Source organism: Nannospalax galili, unplaced genomic scaffold, assembly GCF_000622305.1.
Source record: "Nannospalax galili isolate Female #2095 unplaced genomic scaffold, S.galili_v1.0 scaffold278, whole genome shotgun sequence".
NCBI lineage: Eukaryota > Metazoa > Chordata > Mammalia > Rodentia > Spalacidae > Nannospalax > Nannospalax galili.
Genome location: NW_008347536.1, coordinates 12,423,260 through 12,445,936, shown reverse-complemented (window position 1 = coordinate 12,445,936; position 22,677 = coordinate 12,423,260). Strand labels below are relative to the sequence as shown.

At 43.3% G+C, this 22,677-nt stretch overlaps 1 protein-coding gene across 3 annotated transcripts in view; it reads right to left on the bottom strand.

Moving 5' to 3' along the window:
• Pak1 (p21 (RAC1) activated kinase 1) overlaps positions 1 to 22,677 on the bottom strand; it is a 167,667-nt gene that overhangs the window by 12,499 nt on the left and 132,491 nt on the right. For all 3 annotated transcript variants that reach the window (XM_029568828.1, XM_029568829.1, XM_008844210.3), the window contains exons 8-11: positions 22,074 to 22,137; positions 17,880 to 17,928; positions 12,194 to 12,306; positions 9,251 to 9,368 (exon numbers count right to left, since the gene is read on the bottom strand). In XM_029568828.1, coding sequence (XP_029424688.1) covers positions 9,251 to 9,368; positions 12,194 to 12,306; positions 17,880 to 17,928; positions 22,074 to 22,137 — 344 coding nt within the window. The remainder of the gene's footprint in view (positions 1 to 9,250; positions 9,369 to 12,193; positions 12,307 to 17,879; positions 17,929 to 22,073; positions 22,138 to 22,677) is intronic.

Below are 22,677 nucleotides of genomic sequence, written 5' to 3'. Positions count from 1 at the left end.
TTTGTCTTTCCTTTCAACCCCTGTAAAACTTAGAACTTGGTTTATGATGAGGAATTCTAATCTCTTTTCTTAAATTTTATATTATGTATATGAGTGTATTGCCTGCATGTAAGTGCATCCGTGTTGTGCAATGCATGGAGGTCAGAAGAGGGTGTTGGATTCCTCTGAAATTGGAGTTACAGACAACTGTTAGATGCACGTGGGTGCTGGGAATCAAACCTGAGTCCCCTGCAAGAGCAGCCAGTGCTCTTAACTGCTGAGCCTTCTCGACAGCCCTGGGATTCTAATCTTTTAATCCCCTGTAAGCCTTTTGTTTAAAGAAAGGCCCTGCCTGATCCATTCCTGAGTTTGATGGCCTGGAGTGGTGGCACTCCTCTCCCATCACGCCAATTCTTTTAAACTAGCCAACCAGGAAAGACTTCTAGGTTGGACCCCAGCTGAAGGGAAAAGAACACAGTTCTCTAGTGTTAGGGATAAAAGCCCACCAACTTTTGGGTCTTGTGTGCTTGCTAGATCTGACTATGCATCTGTGGGACCCTGACTCATCTAACCACTTCTTTCTGCTTCTGTAATTTGCTTGGCTTAAGGTGACAATAACTCCATTTTGACTAGCTGTTTCAGGCAAGCCCGGGCATGCCCAGGCATGTCGTAATCTTCAGCATTTTGGCTAGCTATAGATCAAGAAAGCCCTGGCATATAGCAGCCTTATAAGGTAAAAACAGAAACTTCTGGCCCCACAGATAACAGCGCATTCCAATGCCCTAAAGACAGCCCCTACCAATAAGAATCCTCCCTGTACGCAGGGCATAGGACCATCCAATCATTTTAAAGGATGCTTGGTGCGTGCAGGCTTCTGTGAAACTTCCCTATAAAAGCCTATCCCACCCTAGATTGGGGCTCTCAGTACGGATCCGCTGCATTGGTGAAATCTGAGGGCCCGAGCTTAAGCCCAAATAAAGACTCTTTGCTGCTGCACACACTCCGGACTCCTTGGTGGTCATTGGGGGTTGTGAGATCTGGGCATAACATTTGGGGGCTCGTCCGGGATCTCCAAGACCTCCACGGGACCCCCGGAGCATTGAGCCTGGTCCGGCCAGTAAGTGTCTCTGTTCTCTTGTTCATGTGTGTTGCACGCTCTTGGTTTTGGGCCCCCGTTACCTTGTTAGCCTGTTGGCAGTCTAGGTGGACATGCTGCAAGACCTCAGGCCGTGGGACTTGGGAGACGTCCTGGACCCACCTGATAGGGATTGGATCCCACTTGTAACTTTGGAAGGGAAAGACGGGTCGCACCCATGGAGCGGCGAGAGGCTGACATCCCACTTTCAGTTCTTGTTTAAGGCAACCGGGAAGTACTGTTTTGTCAGTGTGTGTCTTTGTGTTTTCCGTGTTATTTGTGACTTACTTATAGACATGGGACAAAGTCAAGTAACACCTTTAAGTATTTTCCAGGATCATTTTTCTGACTTCAAAAAGAAGGCTAGAGGACAAAGGCTAGAAGTGAAGAAAGGCAAACTCTTTGTCCTTTGCAGGAATGAATGGCCAACCTTCAACGTTGGATGGCCTAAGGAGGGAATGTTTGACCTCCCCACTGTTTACAGGGTTAAAAACATTATTTTCGGGCGACCAGGACACCTCGACCAGGTTCCTTATGTTGCAACCTGGCAGGTCTTAGTTGAGGAGACCCCCGAATGGCTCAAATCTTTTTTGCTGCCGCAGGGTTCAAAGACAGCCATCCTCGCCCTGTGTGAGGACGAGCGGCAGAAAAGTGAAACTAAGCTGTCTGCCCCTCTTTATCCTGTCCTCCAGGGCGGTATGGAGGAAGAAATTCTGTTTGAGCCTCCCCCATTTCTGCCCACACTGCTGGCTCAACTGGGGCATTCAGAGCCCCCAGGAGAGGCTGAGACAGCCCAGACCCCTGGGGCTGAGAGCCCTCCCCAAACTTGGAGGAGCATCCAGAGAGGACAGCCGTTAGTAGCAGCCGACTCCACCGTCCTTTCCTTAAGGGCAGTGGGACCCCTTAATGAAGCAGGAGACCAACAGATGCAATATTGGCCATGTGCCACCAGTGACCTCTATAATTGGAAATTGCAAACAGCCAAATTCTCTGAGAAACCACGGGGCCTTATTGATCTGTTAGAATCTGTTCTTTTCACCCATCAGCCCACTTGGGACGACATCCAGCATCTAGTACAGGTTCTATTTACCACCGAGGAGAGGGACCGGATCCAAACTGAGGCCCGGAAGCTGGTCCCCGGGGTGGATGGGAATCCCACCACCAACCAGACGCTGATCAATGAAACCTTCCCTTTAATCTGACCAAACTGGGACTTCAATGTGGCAGAAGGTAAGGAGAGGCTCTGGGTCTACCACCAGACTCTAACGGAGGGGTCTCCAGGCCGCAGCAAGCCCAACTAATTTGGCTAAGATTAGTGATGTGCAGCAAGAAAAGACAGAATCCCCAGCAGCCTTTTTAGAGAGGATCCTTGAGGCGTTCCACACTTATACACCCATGAATCCAGAGGCACCAGAATGCAGTCGTATTGGCCTTTGTCAAGCAGTCAGTGCCCGACAATTACAAATTACAAAAACTAGACAATTACAAATTACAAAAGCTAGGCACAAATTACAGGAACTAGATAGATTGGAAGATAAGACTCTGCTGGAACTTTTGGCAGTAGCAGAGAGGGTCTATAACCACAGAGAAAGCCTGGAAGACAAACAGGCTCGAGCCGCAGCCGCTGCTAGTGCCAAGCAGACCTGAGACTTTGTTAAGATCCTTCTGGCTACGACTACAAAGTCACCTGATGAGCGGAAAACGCCAACTGTGCTACCTCTCTGCAGACTCAGGTAGGAAACCCCGGGAAGGGCAACCAAGGTTACAGAGGAACCAATGTGCCTATTGCAAAAAGATAGGCCACTGGATGAAAGATTGCCCAGAAAAACCTGCTGGGCGAGGCAGGGCCTGAGAAGGAGTGCAAATCCTCGAGCTCAGAGAAATGAGCGACTAGAGGGGTCAGGGTTTGGATCCCCTCCCTGAACCTAGGGTAACCCTCAAAATGGAGGGGATACCCATGAGCTTCCATGTAGACATGGATGTCCAACACTCAGTATTAACTGAGCCCCAAGGAAAACTATCACATAAAAAGTCCTGGGTACAAGGGGCTACTGGCATGAACCAATACTCATGGACCTGGGCAGGGGCCGGGTGTCCCACTCCTTCCTGGTCATACCAGAGCGCCCCTACCCACTCCTGGGCAGAGACTTACTCACCAGAATTGGAGCCCACATTCATTTCACCCCTAGTGGAGCCCAAATCACTAACCAATAAGGCCACCCAATCCAGGTACTCACCCTACAAATGGAAGATGAGTTTAGGTTACATCAAAAACAAGCCTCTACACCACAGGAGGAAGTTTCCACCTGGCTAAAGGAGTTCCCCACAGCCTGGCCCGAGACAGGGGGCATGGGGCTGGCTGCCCACCGGCCCCCCATCTGGATAGAGCTTAAGCCTGGAATCCTACCGGCCAGAATTAAACAGTACCCTATGTCCCAGGAGGCCAGGCTGGGGATCACTCCTCATATCCGATGCCTGAGGGATCAAGGCATCTTGGTGCCTTGCCGATTGGCTTGGAATACCCCTCTCCTGCCGGTCAAAAAGCCAAATTCAACCGACTATCGGCCGGTCCAGGATTTGAGAGAAGTAAACAAGCAGGTTATGGATGTTCATCCAACGGTACCTAATCCTTACATTCTCCTGAGTTCCTTGACACCTTCCAGAAACTGGTGCACAGTGTTAGACTTGAAAGATGCCTTCTTTAGCCTGCCTTTGGACAAAGAGAGCCAGCCCTTCTTTGCTTTCAAATGGCAAGACCAGGAGATTGGCTTCAACAGGCAGCTGACTTGGACCCACCTGCTGCAGGGATTCATTCAAAAATTCACCCACCCTGTTTGATGAGGCTCTCCATGAAGACCTGGGTGAGTACCGGCTGGAACACCCCCAGCTTACCCTATTACAATATGTGGATGACATCTTAATAGCTGCTGATAACGCCTTGCAGTGTCAGCAGGGAACCAGAGATCTCCTGGCGACCCTAGGCAGATTGGGATATCGGGCATCTGCCAAGAAAGCCCAAATATGCCAGAGAGAGGTCACCTATCTGGGATACATATTAAAGGAAGGACAAAGATGGCTTACAGATGCCAGGAAAGAGACAGTGCTAAAGATACCTATGCCTCACTCCCAGAGGGTGGTGAGAGAATTCCTGGGGTCAGCAGGATTCTGCCGCTTATGGATCCCAAGATTTGCTGAATTGGCTAGGCCCCTCTATGAAGTCACACAGGAAAGTGGGCCCTTTGTTTGGATGGAGATCCAGGAAAAGGCCTTGAGTAAGATCAAACAGGCCCTTCTGGCCGCCCCAGCCCTAGGACTCCCGGATGTTACTAAGCCTTTTCATCTTTTCATAGATGAAAAGAAGGAGGTGGCCAAAGGAGTCCTAACTCAGACTCTGGGGCCCTGGAATAGGCTGGTGGCATATCTATCAGAAAAACACCTGGACCCAGTTGCTGCTGGATGGCCGCCATGTTTGTGAATTATAGCAGCCATGGCTCTTCCAGTCAAAGATGCAGATAAGTTAACCTTAGGGCAAGAATTATGTATCACAACCCCTCATGCCATTGAGGGAGTTCTCAAGCAGCCACTGACCGCTGGTTGAGCAATGCCCAGATGACTCACTATCAAAGCTTGCTCCTTAACCCCCCGAGGATCTGTTTTCTCCAGAGCACAGCCCTCAATCCGGCCACCTGCTGCACAATCTGGACCTGGACATGCCCTTGCGTGATTGCGGGGGGATCCTGAGCCAAGTGCATGGGCTCAGAAAAGACCTGACCGATCAGTTGCTTCCTGATGCAGAAGCCACTTGGTTCACCAATGGCAGCAGTTTCATGTAAAACGGACAGAGGTACGCAGGGGCAGCAGTAGTAACAGAAACCGAAACTGTGTGGGCAGTGGCTTTACCTGTGGGGACTTCAGCCCAGAGGGCTGAGCTGATAGCCTTGACCGAGGGTCTTAAATTAGTCAAGGACATAAACTTGAACGTGTATACGGATAGCCAGTATGCCTTTGCCAGAGCCCATGTGCATGGAGCCATCTACCAGGAGAGGGGGCTGCTCAAAGCTGAGGTAAAGGCTATTAAAAATAAACAAGAAATCCTAGACTTACTGGCTGCTCTATGGCTACCCAAGAAACTGCCTATCATCCATTGCCCTGGGCACCAGAAGACAGATACGCCTATAGCCCGGGGAAACCAGAAGGCAGACCAGGTTGCCAAGGAGACAGCCATGAAAGCAACCTTAGTCCTGGTTATCCATCTGCTGGACCCAGGGCCACCCGTGCTACCATACCAACCTGATTATTCTCAGAAAGATCTGAGGCTGATACACAAACTTGCCATGACCCAAAAGATTGATGCCTGGTGGCATACAGGGGACTAAAGGATTATCCTGCCAAGTAACCTAGCCAAAGAGCCTCTCGATCACATCCACCAGACCACCCACCTGGGCATTCGAAAGACAGAAGACCTCCTAAGAAAGGCCCATCTCAAGGTTCTGAACCTTCGATCACATGTCGATTCAATCGCCTCCACGTCTTAGCTGTAGGCTGACGAATGCTGAGAACCTTCCCAAGAACAGGGGACCCGGTTGAGAGGCTCCAAGCCTGGAGCCCACTGGGAAATGGACTTTACAGAGATAAAACTGGGCAAATATGATTATAAATATCTTTTAGTTCTGGTAGATACTTTTGCAGGACGGACTGAAGCATACCCCACCAAGCATGAAACTGTACAAATGGTCACTAAGTGGCTACTGGCAGACATTCTTCCAAGGTATGGCGTGCTGGCTCTTCTGAGCTCAGACAATGGACCAGCATTCACCTCGCAGTTAACACAAGAATTAGCGAAAGTATTGGGGGCAAAATGGAAATTACATTGTGCCTACCAGCCCCAGAGTTCTGGACAGGTAGAGAGGATGAATAGAACCCTAAAAGAGACCCTTACTAAATTAACCATGGAGACTGACAGGGACTGGGTGGCTTTCCTTCCCTTTGCTCTATATAGGGTGCAAAACTCACCCTACCTGTTAGGTTTAGCTCCATTTGAAATCATGTTTGGAAGACCCCCTCCCATCCTCCCCAATTTAAAAGCTGAATTAATTGCTGAGTTTGACAACTGTTAATTGCTTGATTCTCTTGAGGCTGTGGCACACGCCCACAAGGACGTCTGGCCCCGTCTGAAAGCTATTTAAGAGACCGCTTCTCCTCCTACCCCACACAACTACCAGCCTGGCAATTGGGTCTACGTCCACAGACATCGCCACGAGACCCTAGAACCTTGCTGGAAAGGACTGTACATGGTGCTCCTGACTACCCCAACTGCAGTAAAAGTAGAAGGAGTTACTGCCTGGATTCATCACACTCACGTCTGGCTAGCAAACCCACACCTAGACCCAGATGACCTTCACCCTTCGCTGATCACTGCACTGGATCCCAAAACATGGAAAGTCCAAAAGGACGCGGACAACCCACTCAAGCTAAGACTTTATTGTTCTTAATGGCTTCTATATTGTCCTCTGGCAACGCTCACCCTGACCTTCCCAACACTCTCTGTCAGGGAAACGTTCCAAAAGGACGCGGACAACCCACTCAAGCTAAGACTTTATTGTTCTTAATGGCTTCTATATTGTCCTCTGGCAACGCTCACCCTGACCTTCCCAACACTCTCTGTCAGGGAAACGTACCAAAAGGGAGAAACCAGGTGGTTGGCATGGCCAACTGCCCCCTAGTTGGCTGTCAAGAACCCCTAGACATCATAGTCCTAATAATGTTAACTATTGGACCATGTGTCATCAATTGGCTGACTGCCTTCATTAGAGAACAGGTGAGTGCAGTACAACTCATGGTCCTGAGGTCCCATTATCAGCCTGTAGACCCCTCATTAGAGATCCCAACCCAGACCCATAATTGGGTCATCCCTAGTTGCTAGGAGAGGGGGAAATGTGGGACCCTGACTGGTCTAACCATTTCTTTCCGCTTCTGTAATTTGCTTGGCTTAAGGTGACAATAACTCCATTTTGACTAGCTGTTTCAGGCAAGCCCGGGCATGCCCAGGCATGTTGTAATCTTCAGTTACCACCCCCATCCTGGAAAGCTATAGATCAAGCAAGCCCGGGCATATAGCAGCCTTTTAAGGTAAAAACAGAAACTTCTGGCCCCACAGATAACAGCGCATTCCAATGCCCTAAAGACAGCCCCTACCAATAAGAATCCTCCCTGTACGCAGGGCATAGGACCATCCAATCATTTTAAAGGATGCTTGGTGCATGCGGGCTTCTGTGAAACTTCCCTATAAAAGCTTATCCCACCCTAGATCGGGGTTCTCAGTACGGATCCACTGCATTGGTGAAATCTGAGGGCCCAAGCTTAAGCCCGAACAAAGGCTCTTTGCTGTTGTATACACTCCGGACTCCTTGGTGGTCATTGGGGAGTCACGAGATCTGGGCATAACACAACACACCCTTTTGTAAAAGTAAAATCTACCTTGCTGAACTACTTTCACTTTATCAGTGTGTGCTTTGTGTGATATTGATGGGGTCCTTGGACCTTGGATTTTATTTCTAATGTGGGAAAAATAGTTTGTTAGAAAAGTGATTAACATCATGGACAGACATACAGAGAGGGGCAACAGCATGGAGGGGCCTTCAGGGTGAGTTCAGACTCAAGCACCAGAAACAGGAAGCATGAGGACAGCACCCTAAGAGCTGGGATTAAAGTCCTATATTATAACACTGCCCTGCAATTGTTTTGTTTTCTAGAAAATAAGAGATAACCTAGGATGCTAGAGATACAGGTCTCTGGATGTCAAAATTATAATCAAAGGGATGATCTTAGGAAACTGGACCTTTCAGCTGGGTGTGGTGGCACATGCCTCTAATTCCAGCACTTAGGAGGCAGAGGCAGACAGATCTCTGTGTTCAAAGCCAGCCTGGTCTACATAGCGAGTTCAGGCTAGTTGGGGCTATAGGGAGACCCTGTCTCAAAAAGTAAAAAAAAAAAAAAAAAAAAAAAAAAAAAAAAAAAGAACTAGACCTTTCCTACATCATTAGTGAGTACATAAAATGGCACAGTCACTAACTGAACAGTCACGTATACAGTGTCATATGAGCAGTAATTCCAATTATAGGCATATATACAAGAAAAACGAGAACATTTCTGACATATGAATGCTCATAGCATCAGCCTTACAATTGACAACCTGGAATATTCATAAATAGATAAAATGCAATACATATTGCTTGGCAATAAAAAGGAATAAAATAAAAAGGGCTGATATAGTCTACAACATGGAGGAACCTTCAAACATTACACAACAGAGCACATAATTCTATCTATATGAAATGTCAAGAGACAAAACAGATCAGTGGCTAGCGCTGAGAAGCTTGGGTTGGAAGGATATGGTGAGTGGCTTTAATGGATATGGAATTTTTGCCGTTGTTTGTTATTTCAGTGTAGTTCTGGGGATCACACTCAGTGCCTATGTATACTAAACAAGCACTCCTCCATTGAGCTGTATTTCCAAGCCCCAAGGTGCTTTTGAAAAAAAAAAAAAAAACTGGGAGGGGGGCATCAAAGAACAACTCTGTAGAGTTGGTTCTCTCCTTTGAACTTTGCATGGGTTCTGGGGATGGAACTCAAAATCACTGGGCTTATATGGCTAGCACTTTTACCATCACATGGACCCTCAAGTGCTTTTTGATCCTTATAGTATTCCAAAGGCATATATAGGATAAATATTATCAATTCTTATTTTACATAGGAATAATTTAAGGGAAATTCATTTTCCCAAATACACATATCCATATATCTTCATCAGTGAAAGCTGGTTCCTTCGCTGGGGTAATGGCTCAGTGGGTAAGAACACTTGCTGCACAATCATGAGAACATGATTTTAAATCCCCAGTGTCCAAGTGTGACTGTTTACTTCATGGCACTTTCTAATTTTTCTACCATGGACAGAATAAAATTATCTTTAAAGAAAAAAATCACGACAGAAATTATAAAATACAGGCATACAGTATGAATGAAGAAAGTACCAGGATTAACTCCTCCCATTTCCATAAAGCCCAGAATGAAGTTTCTTTGGATGTGGAATTTTCATGGTAATATGGAAGTCACTACCTGCTTGATCCTTAGCCTTACCTCACGACATACAGCTGCTATCTGGCCTTCATCCATACAGGTTTCTGTCACGACATCTGTCAGGGAGCCTCCAGCCAAGTATTCCATGACAACCCATAGTTCATCTCCCACAAGGTAACTGCAGAACAGGTCAAAGGCAAGAAGGAACAGTATGAGCCACTGCTGTAGCTTCAAAAGCTAGGAGACAAGGATACAGATAAAACTATCTCAGCTTTACAAGAGTCGAGGGCTCCTTACTCTGGAGAAGAACAGAATTTGGAGGACAGAATCAGTAACTTTAAATCACTAGGGATACACCTGGGAAAAGCGAAGCATACATGCTCTGTGAAACCCACGCAGGACTGAGAACACTAGGCTGAAGTATTAAAAAAAAAATCACATTTCATCACACCAAAGGCTACTTCCTAAAATTAGAAAGACTGGCATGATTCTCACACTTCTAAAAGCACCCAGGTAGTACACAAAGTGAAAAGGCAGGATTTGGAGTCCATGTTACCATCAACAGGGAGGGCCCATGAACCTCCCGGAGAGTTCTACTAGATCTGAGATCCACAAGGTAATTCCTGGGTCCTGTTCAAGACAGCACAGTAGACTCGAGTATTTACTGAATAAACCCATGAATAAAATAGGATGATGCCAGGCCTGGTGGCTCATGCCTTTAATCCCAGCACTCGGGAGGCAGAGGCAGGTGAATCTCTGTGAGTTCAAGGTTCCAGTACAGCTGGGGTTACAGGGAGACCTTGTCTCAAAAAGACCATAACATAAATTTTTTTTTAAAAAAAAGGTGATACACATATTAAATAAAGAGTGGTAGTAACACTTTTAAAAACTGTATAGTGGCCGGGTGTGGTGGCACATGCCTTTAATCCCAGCACTCGAGAGGCAGAGGCAGGCGGATCTCTGTGAGTTCAAGGCCAGCCTGGTCTACATAGTGGGTTCCAGGCCAACTGGGGCAACAGGGAGATCCTGTTTCAAAAAGACCAAAAAAAAAAACCAAAAAAGCAAAAACCCCCCAAAACACCCGTAAAGTATATACACATAATTATTTTTTAAAATTTTTTTCATATTTTATTTTTTATTTTATGTGTATGTGTGTATTGCCTGGGTGTAGGTAACTGCACCTGTGTCATGCAATGCCCGCAGAAGACAGAAGAAGCTGTTGGATCCCCTGGAACTGGAGCTATGGACAATTGTTAGTTGCCATGTGGGTGCTGGGATTTGAACCCAGGTCTTCTGCAAGAACAACCAGCGTTCTTAACTGCTGAGCCAACTCTCCATCCCCCAGTACACATAATTACACTCACAATGACTTTCACTTTTGATTTCTGTGATTATAGCTTCCTCTAATAAATCAAGTCTATGGGGACTGGAGAGATGGCTCAGCAGTTAAGAGCTCTTGCAGAGAACCCCGGTTCGAGTCCCAGCACCCACATGGTGGCTACGAACTGTCCTTAACTCCAGTTCCAGGGGATCCGACAGCTTCTTCTGTCCTCCGTGGGCATGGCCCTCTTCTGACCTCTGCAGTATTGCATGACTGACATTGGTGCACTTATGTGCATGCAGGCAATACACTCATAAACATAAAATAAAAATAATAAATAAAATATTAAAAAATATATTAAACCAAGTCTATGATTTAGTAGCTTGGAGAAGTTATGGGCTGACCTGAATTAGAACTGATAGTTTGACTGACTCAGATTAGAGAAAGAAAAAGGTCATTTAACCAATCTAGTCAGTGTATCCTCACCATAGACAAATGAAAAAGAGGCTAACTTACAGACTCTTCTGTTAGCCTTCAGCAAAGAAGCTATGCTGGAGAAAAACACTTGTGTTAGCTTAAGATACGAGGCCTATCATCATTTCTTCATTCTGATGACGAGTCTCTTACTTGGCAGATGGGCAAACGGATGATTTTAACACACAGTCTCAAGCAAAGTAAAAGATATGAATCCTGTTCTCTTGACATTTTTTTTTTTTTTTCCTGGTGGTGCTGGGGATCAAACTCATACATGCCAGCCAAGCACGCTACCACTGAACTACATTCCCAGCTCACTGGAATTTTTTAAGGTCATGAAAATAAATAGGAAATGTTAAAAATGGTGGTATATGCCTATAATCCCAGCAGTAAGGCGGCAGAAGCTGGTAACTTTTAAAGAGTTCTGTATTTCCAGTTTAATCCAAGTGTGTGTGTGGAGGGGATCATCAATTTTCAGCTGACTAGAAACTTACTAGGAGTTAACAATTAAACAGTCATCTTAAAAAACAGGAAATAATTAAATTGTATTGAGTTTAGACAAAAAATCCCACTCTTGCCATGATGGTCAGATTTCAATTAACACCCTGAACTGAGTGAGCATCAAATTTTAAGATTATACTGACAACCAGGAATTTTTCAGAAAAGTGAGCAGGATGAGGAAACACATGGGATATAGAATGACTAAGGATCTCGACATGTGACTCAGGCAGATGGGCTGAAGAAGCCAGTTCCCCTATGCCAAAAAACATAGTAGAAAGAATCAACTTTTAGATGCTGTAGGGTGGTAGGGCTAACCACAATCCATAAGGATCTCTCAGCAATCAAAAGAGCTCAGCACAGGGCTGGAGAGATGGCTCAGTGGTTTAGAACACTGACTGTTCTTGCAGAAGACCCAGGTTCAAATCCCAGCACCCACATGGCAGCTAACAACTGACCATATCTCCAGTTCCAGGGGATCCGACAGTCTCTTCTGTACTCCACGAGCACTGCACAACATGGGGGCACTTATTTACATGCAGGCAATACACATAAAATAAAAATAATAAAAATAAAATATTTTTTTTAAAAAAGAGCTCAGCACACAGACATAATTAAATGGAGGCAGTTCCAAAGTGCTGTCTTGTCCTTTCCTCTAAGTCATCAGTCCAAAAGACCCTAAACTCTGACAGGATCCACCCACTCCATACCTGTCCAAGTAGTTCACAATATTTGGGTTCTTGTTTTCCCTCATGACCAGAATCTCATTAATAATCAGCTCTTTCTTCGGTTGCTGCTGGAGATTCATCTGTTTAATGGCCACCTAAAATCACAGAACATTCAATGTGCACCAAGGGTCATGCAACATTTACTGAACTCAGTACCAGACCTTAAGTACTAAGGAAACAAAGATTAAGATGCAGCCTTAGCCCTAAAGTACTCCATAATTTATCAGTATTAGACAAATAGTTTTCAAAGTGAATTCCCTCAGCCAGCAGCATTTAATATCATCTGGGAGCTTGTTGGAAATGAATATTCTCAGGTACTACTCCAAACCTACTGAATTAGAAACTGCTTTGGTAAGCCCTTGGGTTATTCTGTTATGCATCAAAGTTAAGTCTGATATTTTGATGCAGAAAAATACTTTAAAAAAATCACAATAGAGCCAGGCATGGTAGTACATGCCTTTAATTTCAGCACTTAGGAGGCAGAGGCAGGAACATTTCTGTGAAATCAAGGTCAGCCTGATCTACAGAGCAAGTCCCAGGACAGCTGGAGCTACAGAGAGACTCTGTCTCCAAAAAAGAAATCACGATAGAGAGCCAGATAGACACGCAGACAGACGCTAGAGCTAGGCCTGGTGGTAGTACCTATAATCCCAGCACCTGAGAGACCAGGATGGAATTGTGAATTGGAGGCTATCTCAAAGAAGAATAAGAAGAAAGAAGAAGAAGAAGGAGGAGGAGGAGGAGGAGGATGGCCATGCAAAAATTCAGAAAGTTTATCATCCAGAAATACTTTCTGCAAGAGATACTCAAAGATACATCAACAGAAGATCAAAGGAGGAGGAGGAGGAGGAGGAGGAGGAGGAGGAGGAGAAGGAGAAGAAGAAGAAAAAAGACAGATTCAGGGCTGGAGAGATGGCTCAGTGGTTAATGCACGTACTAATCTTGGAAGGCAGCTATGCTCACCACTATACCACCAATGCCTTACATACTACCCTTAATAGAGGATCCAGGTTCAGTTCCCAGCACCCACAGGGTGACTCACAACTATCTGTAAATCCAATTCCAGAGGAACTGACACTCTCTTCTCCAAAGGCACCTGTACTCATAAACCGACTACAAAGATATACACATACACGTATGATTAAAAAAAACAAAACAAAAAGCCTTGAACATGGCATGGAAAGAGAAATCAGTTTACCAGGTTAAGAAAGAAGAGTAAAAAGAATAAGAGCCCTAATGTTTATGCATGAAAAGAGTTTAATAGGCTTTTTGTTTATATAAAGAAAACAAATTTCCACTTGATACAAATAATAAGATGTGCTGGTTAGTTTTTGCTAACTTGACACAAATCTAGATATACCTGGGAAGAGGGACTCTCAATTGAAGAATTTCCTCCATCAGATTGGCCTGTGGCCGTGTCTATGAAGCATTTTCTTAATTGCCAATTGGTGTAGGAGGTCCCAGCCTGCTGTGGTTGGTGCCACCCTTAGGCAGGTTGGCCTGGACTGTATAAGAAAGGCAGCTGAAGCCATGTATCATAGCATACACCTTTAATAGCAACACATTTTGCTTTTATTTCTGTATATCAGGTACTACTGAAGGTGTTTACAATTTGTTATTTCATTTAATCCTCAGAAGTATCTTGTATGTAACATTTCAACAAATGAGGAAACTGTGACCCAGAGAGGATATGTGACTTGTATCCACAGTTATTCAGTAGTGAAGTCAGAAGTAGAACTTTCAATAACTGTTTCATGTAGTGTCAGTGAGATAACTAAACTGGTAACAGGATGTACATGGTAGATGGAGAGATCCAGCTCCTTCTGACCTACATGTGTGCTATGGCACACATACAACACACACACATGCATGCACACACATGCACACAAAATAAAGTAAAATGTAAAAGCCACTTCATTTTAATTTATCCTGCTCACTTAGACGAGTTTTCCTCCATAGTACACACTGGGTAACACTCTACTGTTTGAAAAGCAGAAATGGCTCCTGTGTGCCTAGAACTATCCCTCGGCCTGATGTTCACATTTCTCACAATCTAATCTCAACCTTCCTTCCCACCGTACTCCTTCCCATGTTCCACCTTCCCCCTGCCTTTGTTCAGGTCATCTCTCTATCTGGAAGATTCTGTATGAACTTCACGTATTGAAAAGCTTTGTGTCAGGTCAGAGGCAATCTCATTCTCAAACTTAATGTGCTTTTTTCTCTTTTGTAAAACCCTGTGAGATCATATTATTCCTGTGAAGATTAGTTAGGTGTGCTATGTATGTGCATGCACTATTTCAGAGCTCGATCGAGAATCAATGCCAAGCACAGGGCTCAACAAATACAGTTGGTGCTCAGAGGGAAAGAGAAGCAATTGGTTGATAAGTACTTTGTTTTGAAGACACACACAAAACCAGCAAGAGGCTACTACATCCCATAGGAGTATGTTTTACACTGTTTGCTAAGTATTCATTCCCTAGAGATAGTCTCCCTTTTTCCTGCTTAGTGAACAAGAACATGAGCATCTAATAGAACTAAATTATCTTTCCAGAAGCACCAATGAGAATGAATGATGCAAAATTTTCTAATCTAATATTACTTCAAGTCAAACACAGACATTATTTCAAGTAAATATAGTCTTGTGCAAAGATTTGGTCAATTACAGACAATAAATGATCCTTCTAGGCCAGTGAGAGGCCTCAGTGGGTAAAGGCTCTTGCAGCCAAGCCTAACAACCTTGGTTTGATCCCCGGGACCTACATGGTGGAAGGAGAGAACCAACTCCCTCAAGTTATCCCCTGACCTCTGCCACACACACCATGGTGAACACACACACACACATACACACACACACACACACACACACACACATTCACAAATGTAATAATTTTTAATGATTCTTTTAAGCATTCTCACTCCCATTTGTTACCTCAAGTCAGAAAAAAGGTTGTTTTGGAATGGGTTTCCTAATAGGTCAGGCTTCTCGTCTCACTGCAGCTTTCTATAATGGCTAAGGATTACCTTTTCCTAATGTCTGAAAGTAACATTGATCTACAGATGTTAAGTAAGCCCTTATAACTAGGACTGGAGCCTTAAAAGTCCCTTTGGGGCTCCTTAGGTCATCATGAAGAATGAGATAGTGCTTATGAACTTCCCAGTGGTCACTGGAGGCAGCAGCAAGGGAGAACGCAGGTGGAGGCTAGCAGGACACAGGAAGTTCTTCTCAGTCACTACTGATGGACTATGGACCAGGATAAATGTCCTTACTTAATCAAATCCTACCCATTTAGGGTAGGCAATACCACTTGAAGGAAAGAAGGGAGGAAGGGAGGGAGGGGGAAAAAGGCTTGGCTGTCAATTTCTGAATTGGACCAATCACAAGTCTTCTGAACCTCAGTCTCTTCAATACACTGAAGATAGTAACCTCAACCACCATTCACCAACACTAAGGATTGTTTTGAGTACTAAGAAAAATAGCCAACATGTTACTCATATGAAAATAAAAGATTTAAGTAATAAAGGCAGACAATAAATATGATAAGCATAGTAACAGCACATGGTAAGTATCGGCAGAGAACAGCAAGTTCTCTGATGGCAGCAGCAGCAGCAGCAGTAGCCGCACCTCATCACTACTGCTGCTGAATGACTACTCTGTGTCAGACTGTGCTGCGTGTGGCATCTGCATTATCTTAGACAAATCCAACAACCCTGCAAAGTAAAGCTGCATTTTTAGTTAAGGAAGCTGAACCAAGACATGTAAGGAAACTGCCTTTGACCATAATCAATGCTCTCTGATCAACATGACTCCAGTGTTCTTCTAGTATGTTCTATTATATACATTCCCTTTAAAAACAAGCTTGAAAAATGATTGCTCTCTAACTGGAAGATTTCCCAGCACTAACAAGCTAGGAAACACTCACTCACTCACTCACTCACTCACTCACTCACTCACTCACTCACTCAGACTGAGAGCATCCCTCTAGCACCACTAGATTTATAGTCCCTTGGGCAGGAAATGAGGCCTTCCTGACCACACTGCATTAGCCATCCTAATGGACTTGCTTGCATTCATAGTTTTGTAACCACAAGACAAGCACACAATGAAGTCAAGTTTCTCTTTCCTGTGGCCAGCTTCTCACACAGGCACCTTAACATCTTTCAGGAACCACTTATCACCTGTCTCCCATCAAGAGTTTCAGGCCTAAAGAGCTTAGAAACATGGTAAGAAGGGACCTAGTGCCTAACCTTAGCTCTGCAGTGGCTCTACAGCACAAAATGCACAGGATTCGAAATCAAAAGATTCTAACCTAGTCCCTGCAGTCAGAGGTCAAATGACTCACTCCAGGTAATAGAAATAACTTAAGGCAAGCATCTTTGCCTTTGGAATCTCACCTCAAAGAGCTATTAATAAGGGGCTAGAGCTAGAGAGATGGCTCAGCAGTTAAGGGCACTGGCTGCTCTTGTAGGAGACCCAGGTTTGATTCCCAGCACCTACGTGGTGGTTAACAACCGTCCATAACTTCAGTTCCAGGAGAATCCAATACTCTCTCTGACCTCCATGGGCATTGCACAACATGGGCATATTTACATGCAGGCATGTACACATAAAAAAATAATAATAATAAATAAAATATTTTTAAAAACAGTTATTAATAAACCCTTAGCCATAATGATGGCTTTAAAAGTTTGCTCATAAAGGAACATTAGAATTTGGTTTTAACATTTGTAAAAGACCAACAAGAACCCAATGAGGTATGGGTTGTCTCCTCAAAGATACCAAATTTCAATCATCAAATATGCAAGTAGGTTCCTAGCAGCTTCCCTCAGAGGAACCCAACTCTATTTTCACTGGAAAAGAAAGCTTCTCTCTATAGCTGAGTTCCAGAACTCTCTGAGCTAAGAATTTCTTGCAGGCAGGTACCAATCACAGCCCACCTACCTGCTTTCCTGTTCTGTAACCAGCTAAAGCACAGACTGCCAGGAACCCACAAGAACTTGATACTCCCTTCATGGCTTCCTTTTGATGATCTTAGGTCAGCAGACTTAAACAAATCAGGTCATAATTCTCCTGGCTTAATGAAATAAGGACAAAGAAGAGCCACCAAAAAAAAACCCAAGGACTTCAGTGTCCAGTGGAATCTTGGGCATAGAGCTGGAAGGATCACTAGTTGGATTCTAATCTCCTATAACAGATTTCTCTCTGAAGTACCAAATCTGTATAGGCAGTTGCCCAGTAAGCAGTTTTAAAAAATCTCTAGACAGCATCCAACTTCTTCATACCTATACCTCCATCTTTATTCTTTCTCCTTGAATAATACCATTCACTTATAAGTCATCCTCACATTCAACCACCAAATTCTATCAGATTACATGTTAACTCTATCAAATCTACCTACTTCAACAACATCACCTCACCAGGAATAATATAAAAACCAGACTTACTTGGTCCAGTCTTCCCTCCTCTGATCTCCATACTGGAGCTTCAGAAGCTTTTCCGAAAGCATTAACTCTCATCCCATTTAGTCTGCTATTTGGTTCTAGCCTGGTATAGAAAGAAACTAGAAAGGTCCTACTGCGCCAAGAAGGGTTAAAAATTAACCCCAAATTCAAAAAAACACAAACCGAAACTGTAGGAGTAAAAGAACAACAGGTGGTGAAAAGTACTTACCTCCTGTCCTGTGGCCACATCCATTGCAGTATACACGGTGCCTGAAGCACTGAACAAAAGGTGTGGGAGAGAGGGAAACAAACACAGGTGTTCAATGATACAGTATTGTCAACGCAGCTTTCTACACAACCTGGCAGTGTGCTAGCAAAAGCAGCGAGAATAAATCCTCCCCCTGCAGTCCTCCTCTTCTCACATTGGAAAGGTACTTTGTGGTGGTAAAGAATAAAGGCACCAATCAATCTAGAACTGCAATCTAGAACTTCTACTTTGTAATTATTAGCTATCTGATTTTGAGCAAGTTATACAATTTCTCTGAGCTTCACTTCTCTATTTTTCTGTGTATGTGATATGAATATAAGAGTATGGAAGAGAGTTTAAATCAATTTATTCATGTAAAGCACTCAGCAAGTGCCTAAACTATAATAGTGCTAGTTTCTTAGTCCTGCTTGCCTTCCTCTTCTCTACTACCTTTGTCAAGTTGCTTTACTTTCTTATTTCAGTTGGGAGTAAGGAGAAGGGAAAGGGGAGGGGCCTAAGGAGAATTTCAGAATGAGATGGAGGAGACAGATTATATATTTATTAAAATACGAATTTTTTTTTTTTTTTTTTTTTTTTTTTTTTTGAGACAGGGTCTCACTATGTAGCCCTGGCTGGTCCGGCCAGAACTTTATTTAAACCAGACTGGTCTTGAGCTCACAGAGATCCACCTGCCTGCCTCCCAAGTGCTGGAATTAAAGGCTTGTAGCACCATGGCTGACAACAATAAGGACTTTTAGAGTGTCAGTAATGTTCTCTTTATTGACCTGGGTGCTGCCTACACGGATATATTTAGGTTTTGAATAGTCAGTATAATCATGCATACTTATGTATATTGTGTTCAATTAAAAATTTACATAAAAACTATGCTCAGAGCCTGGTATGGTAGCTCATGTCTATAACTCCAGAACCTAGAAGACTGAGGCAGGAGGTTTGCCATGAATTTGGGCTAAAGTATGAGACCCTATGTGAAAACAAAACAAAACCTACAACTAGCCAGGTAAAGAAGCATCTGCCAGTAACAATCTTTGCAACTCAGAAAGCCGAGGCAGAAGGATTAAGAGTTTGGGGCCAGTCAGTACTACAGAGCAAAACCTTATCCATATTCCATCCCCCTAAAAGAAGCTATGGAGTTAATTCACTGGAGTGTAGACAATTGGGAGCAGTATTCAGCTTTTAAGAGTCTACTCTACAGTGGAGCTTAAAAAAAATGTAGCTAATAAAAAAACAATTAACAAAAACTTAGAACTAACACATTGAATAGTCTGAAATAATCCTGAAATACCCTTCCAACTCTTATATTATGAGATATCCTGACCCTCTAAAATTGTATTTTTCAATCACATCCTGTCAAAAGGATACATGAATTTCATTTTCTGTAGTTTGTATTATGAAATGCAGTTTTTTTCTTTTCAAATAAAAAATAATGTTGAATATACTTTTTCCAAATATATCCCAGAAAATATATTACTGCTACCTCAACCCCAACATAAGAATAACCCCACTACAGACACATGAACATGTAGATATGTATATGCACAGTCACACAAGCAGATGGGGTAGAATGAACGAAATGCCAGAAATCATTCTAAGAAAGCAATCCTGTCTATATAAAACAATTGGAGCCCTCATTTTATGCCTAAAACCACAAATCCAGTATACATCTAGGTAATCTACAACACATATTTGTAGCTACACATACCATATGTCAAGTTTAGATGATATAATTTGTAGACATTTTGAATTCTAGTCTTTTACAAGAATGTTCTCAGGCAAGCCCTGAAGTTATGCTTCCCACAGAAGTCAGGTCAATTCAAGGAGAAAAGTTACTTGGTGGTATGCCTTCCAGTTAGAAATTATGGACACCAGCTCCCTAACTACCACTTCTTAACTGGGAGCCTAGCAATATGCCTCGAAACTGTGATTCTAAGATGCTGGCTATCAAATCAGGAACAGATATTGTCTTTGGGAGTTACTTCTTCACTGCCTGATCATCCTTACTCAGATATCTTCAGTCAGAAGGTGTACATCCATCTTCCTGTTCCTAGCCTTCCCTATTCCTGTCATGGACACCTTCTCAAAGGGCAAGGATATTCAAGTCTCAAAGACTGGATATTTGGGGACTGTGTCTTCCAAGTTTATAAAGCTTTATAAAGCTACTCAAGCACACTTGCTAAAACTTGACTATTTCTACCTTGAGTAGACAATTATTAGACATATGAATTCTATGTCTAAAAGCTTAACAGTCTTCAGGTCTTAAATGGGGGAAAGGCAGCACTCAGGAGGCAGAGGCATGCAATCTCTGTGAGATGAAGGCCAGCCTGATCCATACAGTGAGTTCCAGGCCAGCTGGGGCTAGGGAGAGACCTTGTCAAAAAAGGGTGAGGGTGAAACAAGCCAAAATTATAAGAATACCAATTCATCATACTGGTATGGCGTTTATAGTTTTGTATTTATGAAATGCAGAAACATCAGCATAGAATTCATTCTTGCCTGAGCCCTAGTAGACCTGTGAAATAAAGCCAATAAGGAACATTTTGTAAATGTACATCTCATATATCTATTCCTTTAAAAAGACTTATTTTGGAGGAGAAAGGCCCTTAATTCCAGTTCTCTAAATTATAGATAAAGAAACTCAGGTCCAGAGAAGAACTCTGACTTGTCTATACTTGCCCATGTACCTTTTTGCTATATCCTTAATAACTCAGCTACCTAAAGGAAATGTCTACATCACTCTCAGGCAAGAAAAATTTCTTCTCAAAATGTAAACAATCTTATACCAGTTTGGACACACAAAAGTATATCTAGCAGACAGTCACTTGGATCAGGAAAAAAAGAGATGTGCTAAACTGAAAGTCACTTTGAAAACTAAACTGAAAATTGATGTAAATAACAGATGCAAACTATAGAATGACAAATATGACACTCCCGCATTATGTAATCCTTTAACCTGCTTTCAGAAGTTCTTGGGAGCAGAAGAAAATTAGAACAGGCTGGGTGTGGTGGTGCACACCTTTAATCCCAGCACCCCAAGTGCTGGGATTAAAGGCAGAAGCAGAAGGATCTCCGTGAGTTCCCAGCCAGCCTGGTCTACATAGTGAGTTCCAGGCCAGCTGGGGCTACAGGGAAACCCTGTCTCAAAAAGACCAAAAGAAAAGAAAAGAAAATCATAACAGAAAATTTCAATTGATTAGCAATAGTGTTTTTGTTCTACTATGAGCCAGCAGACTTCATTTCTCAGTTTCTTTTTAGCTCTTTTGATTCATCAGTAGAAATCTCATTATTTTCTTTTACACCGAGGTACAGCTTACCTAAAACTTTCTGCATAAATACTAAGTGTACAGTTTGATTCTTACATATGTACATAACCTATGTTTGCCACTAAGATCACCCCCAAGGCTCTCTCATTCTTTGTCCTACCCAACCTCCTTCCAGAAAAAAATTGACTTCTGGTCTACTTCTTCGTTTGTCTTTCTATCTTCTGCTGACTTGAGATCCTTGAGGGCAGAGACTATTTCTGATGCACAGTCCTCAGCTGAGTTCATAATCCCAGGATTCAGGAGGCAGAAGCAAGCAGATCTCTGTGAGTTCCAGGCAAACCTGACCTACATAGAGCGTTCCAGGCCAGCTGGGACTATACAGTGAGACTGTCTCAAATAAACAAAACAAAAATGGTTTGCTGTGTTTAGTACATTGGGAGAACAGCATGCAGATTTCAGAGAAGGAACTAGAGAGTAAAAGTCTGAAATCTGCCATCCACCTCGAAAAATGGGTTGTCCCATTTGACTAGCATGTTCGTAGCTCTGGATGTTCCATTTCATATTAGTACTGATAGGCAAACAGTACTAGGGCAAACAGGTTTAATCTGGAAAATCAGAGGTATACTTTGTGAAGCTGGTTTCATGCTAAGAAACAGATGACTCATTTATTCTTGCTGCAAGAGGTATTTTTAGTATGGTCAGCTAATAGAACATCTGTCATATTAAATATAATTCTGCCAAATTTGGAAGTCATCCTAATATAACACCTCCAGTTGGATGAGACAAAGTGAAGAAAGAAGAACAAAGTTTACAAGAGGCAAAACACAAGTAAATTCATATATGCCAGCATGTACACTTTTAAGCCATTTCTCCAAGGAAAGAGAATGCCCCTACTAACCCTTGTCCAATCTTCTCAAACCGTGTATACTTCTTCTTAGGATCGCCCACACTCACTATGCTCCCTTTGAAAGAAACAGAGACCATGAATCATTTTGTTCCAGATCAAGATACACAACAGACCCCATGATCCTCCTAATCCCTGGAGTTGGCAAGGATTAAAGAACTGTGTCCAAGTCCCCAAAAGCATACTAAGCAGGCCATTAGCTTTTCCCCCAATCCTAACCGAAAGTTTTATATCTTTAACTGTTTTTATTCATAGTAATCTATTTCATTTCTGAACTCCTAAGAGCCATTCATTCGTTTTTAAATTAATTCATTCATTATAATGTTGATTCATCTACTACATACCAAACTATATGCTGAGTGCTAGAAATAAAGAGGAAGATGAGGTACAGTTAAGAAAGTCAGCTCTCAGCCAGGCATGGTGGCACATGCCTTTAATCTCAGCACTTGGGAAGCAGAGGCAGGCGATCTGTGTGAGTTCAAGGTCTGGTCTACATAAAGAGGCCAGCTGAGGCTACAGAGAGACCCTGAAGGAAAAAGAAAAGAAAAGAAAAGAAAAGAAAAGAAAAGAAAAGAAAAGAAAAGAAAAGAAAAGAAAA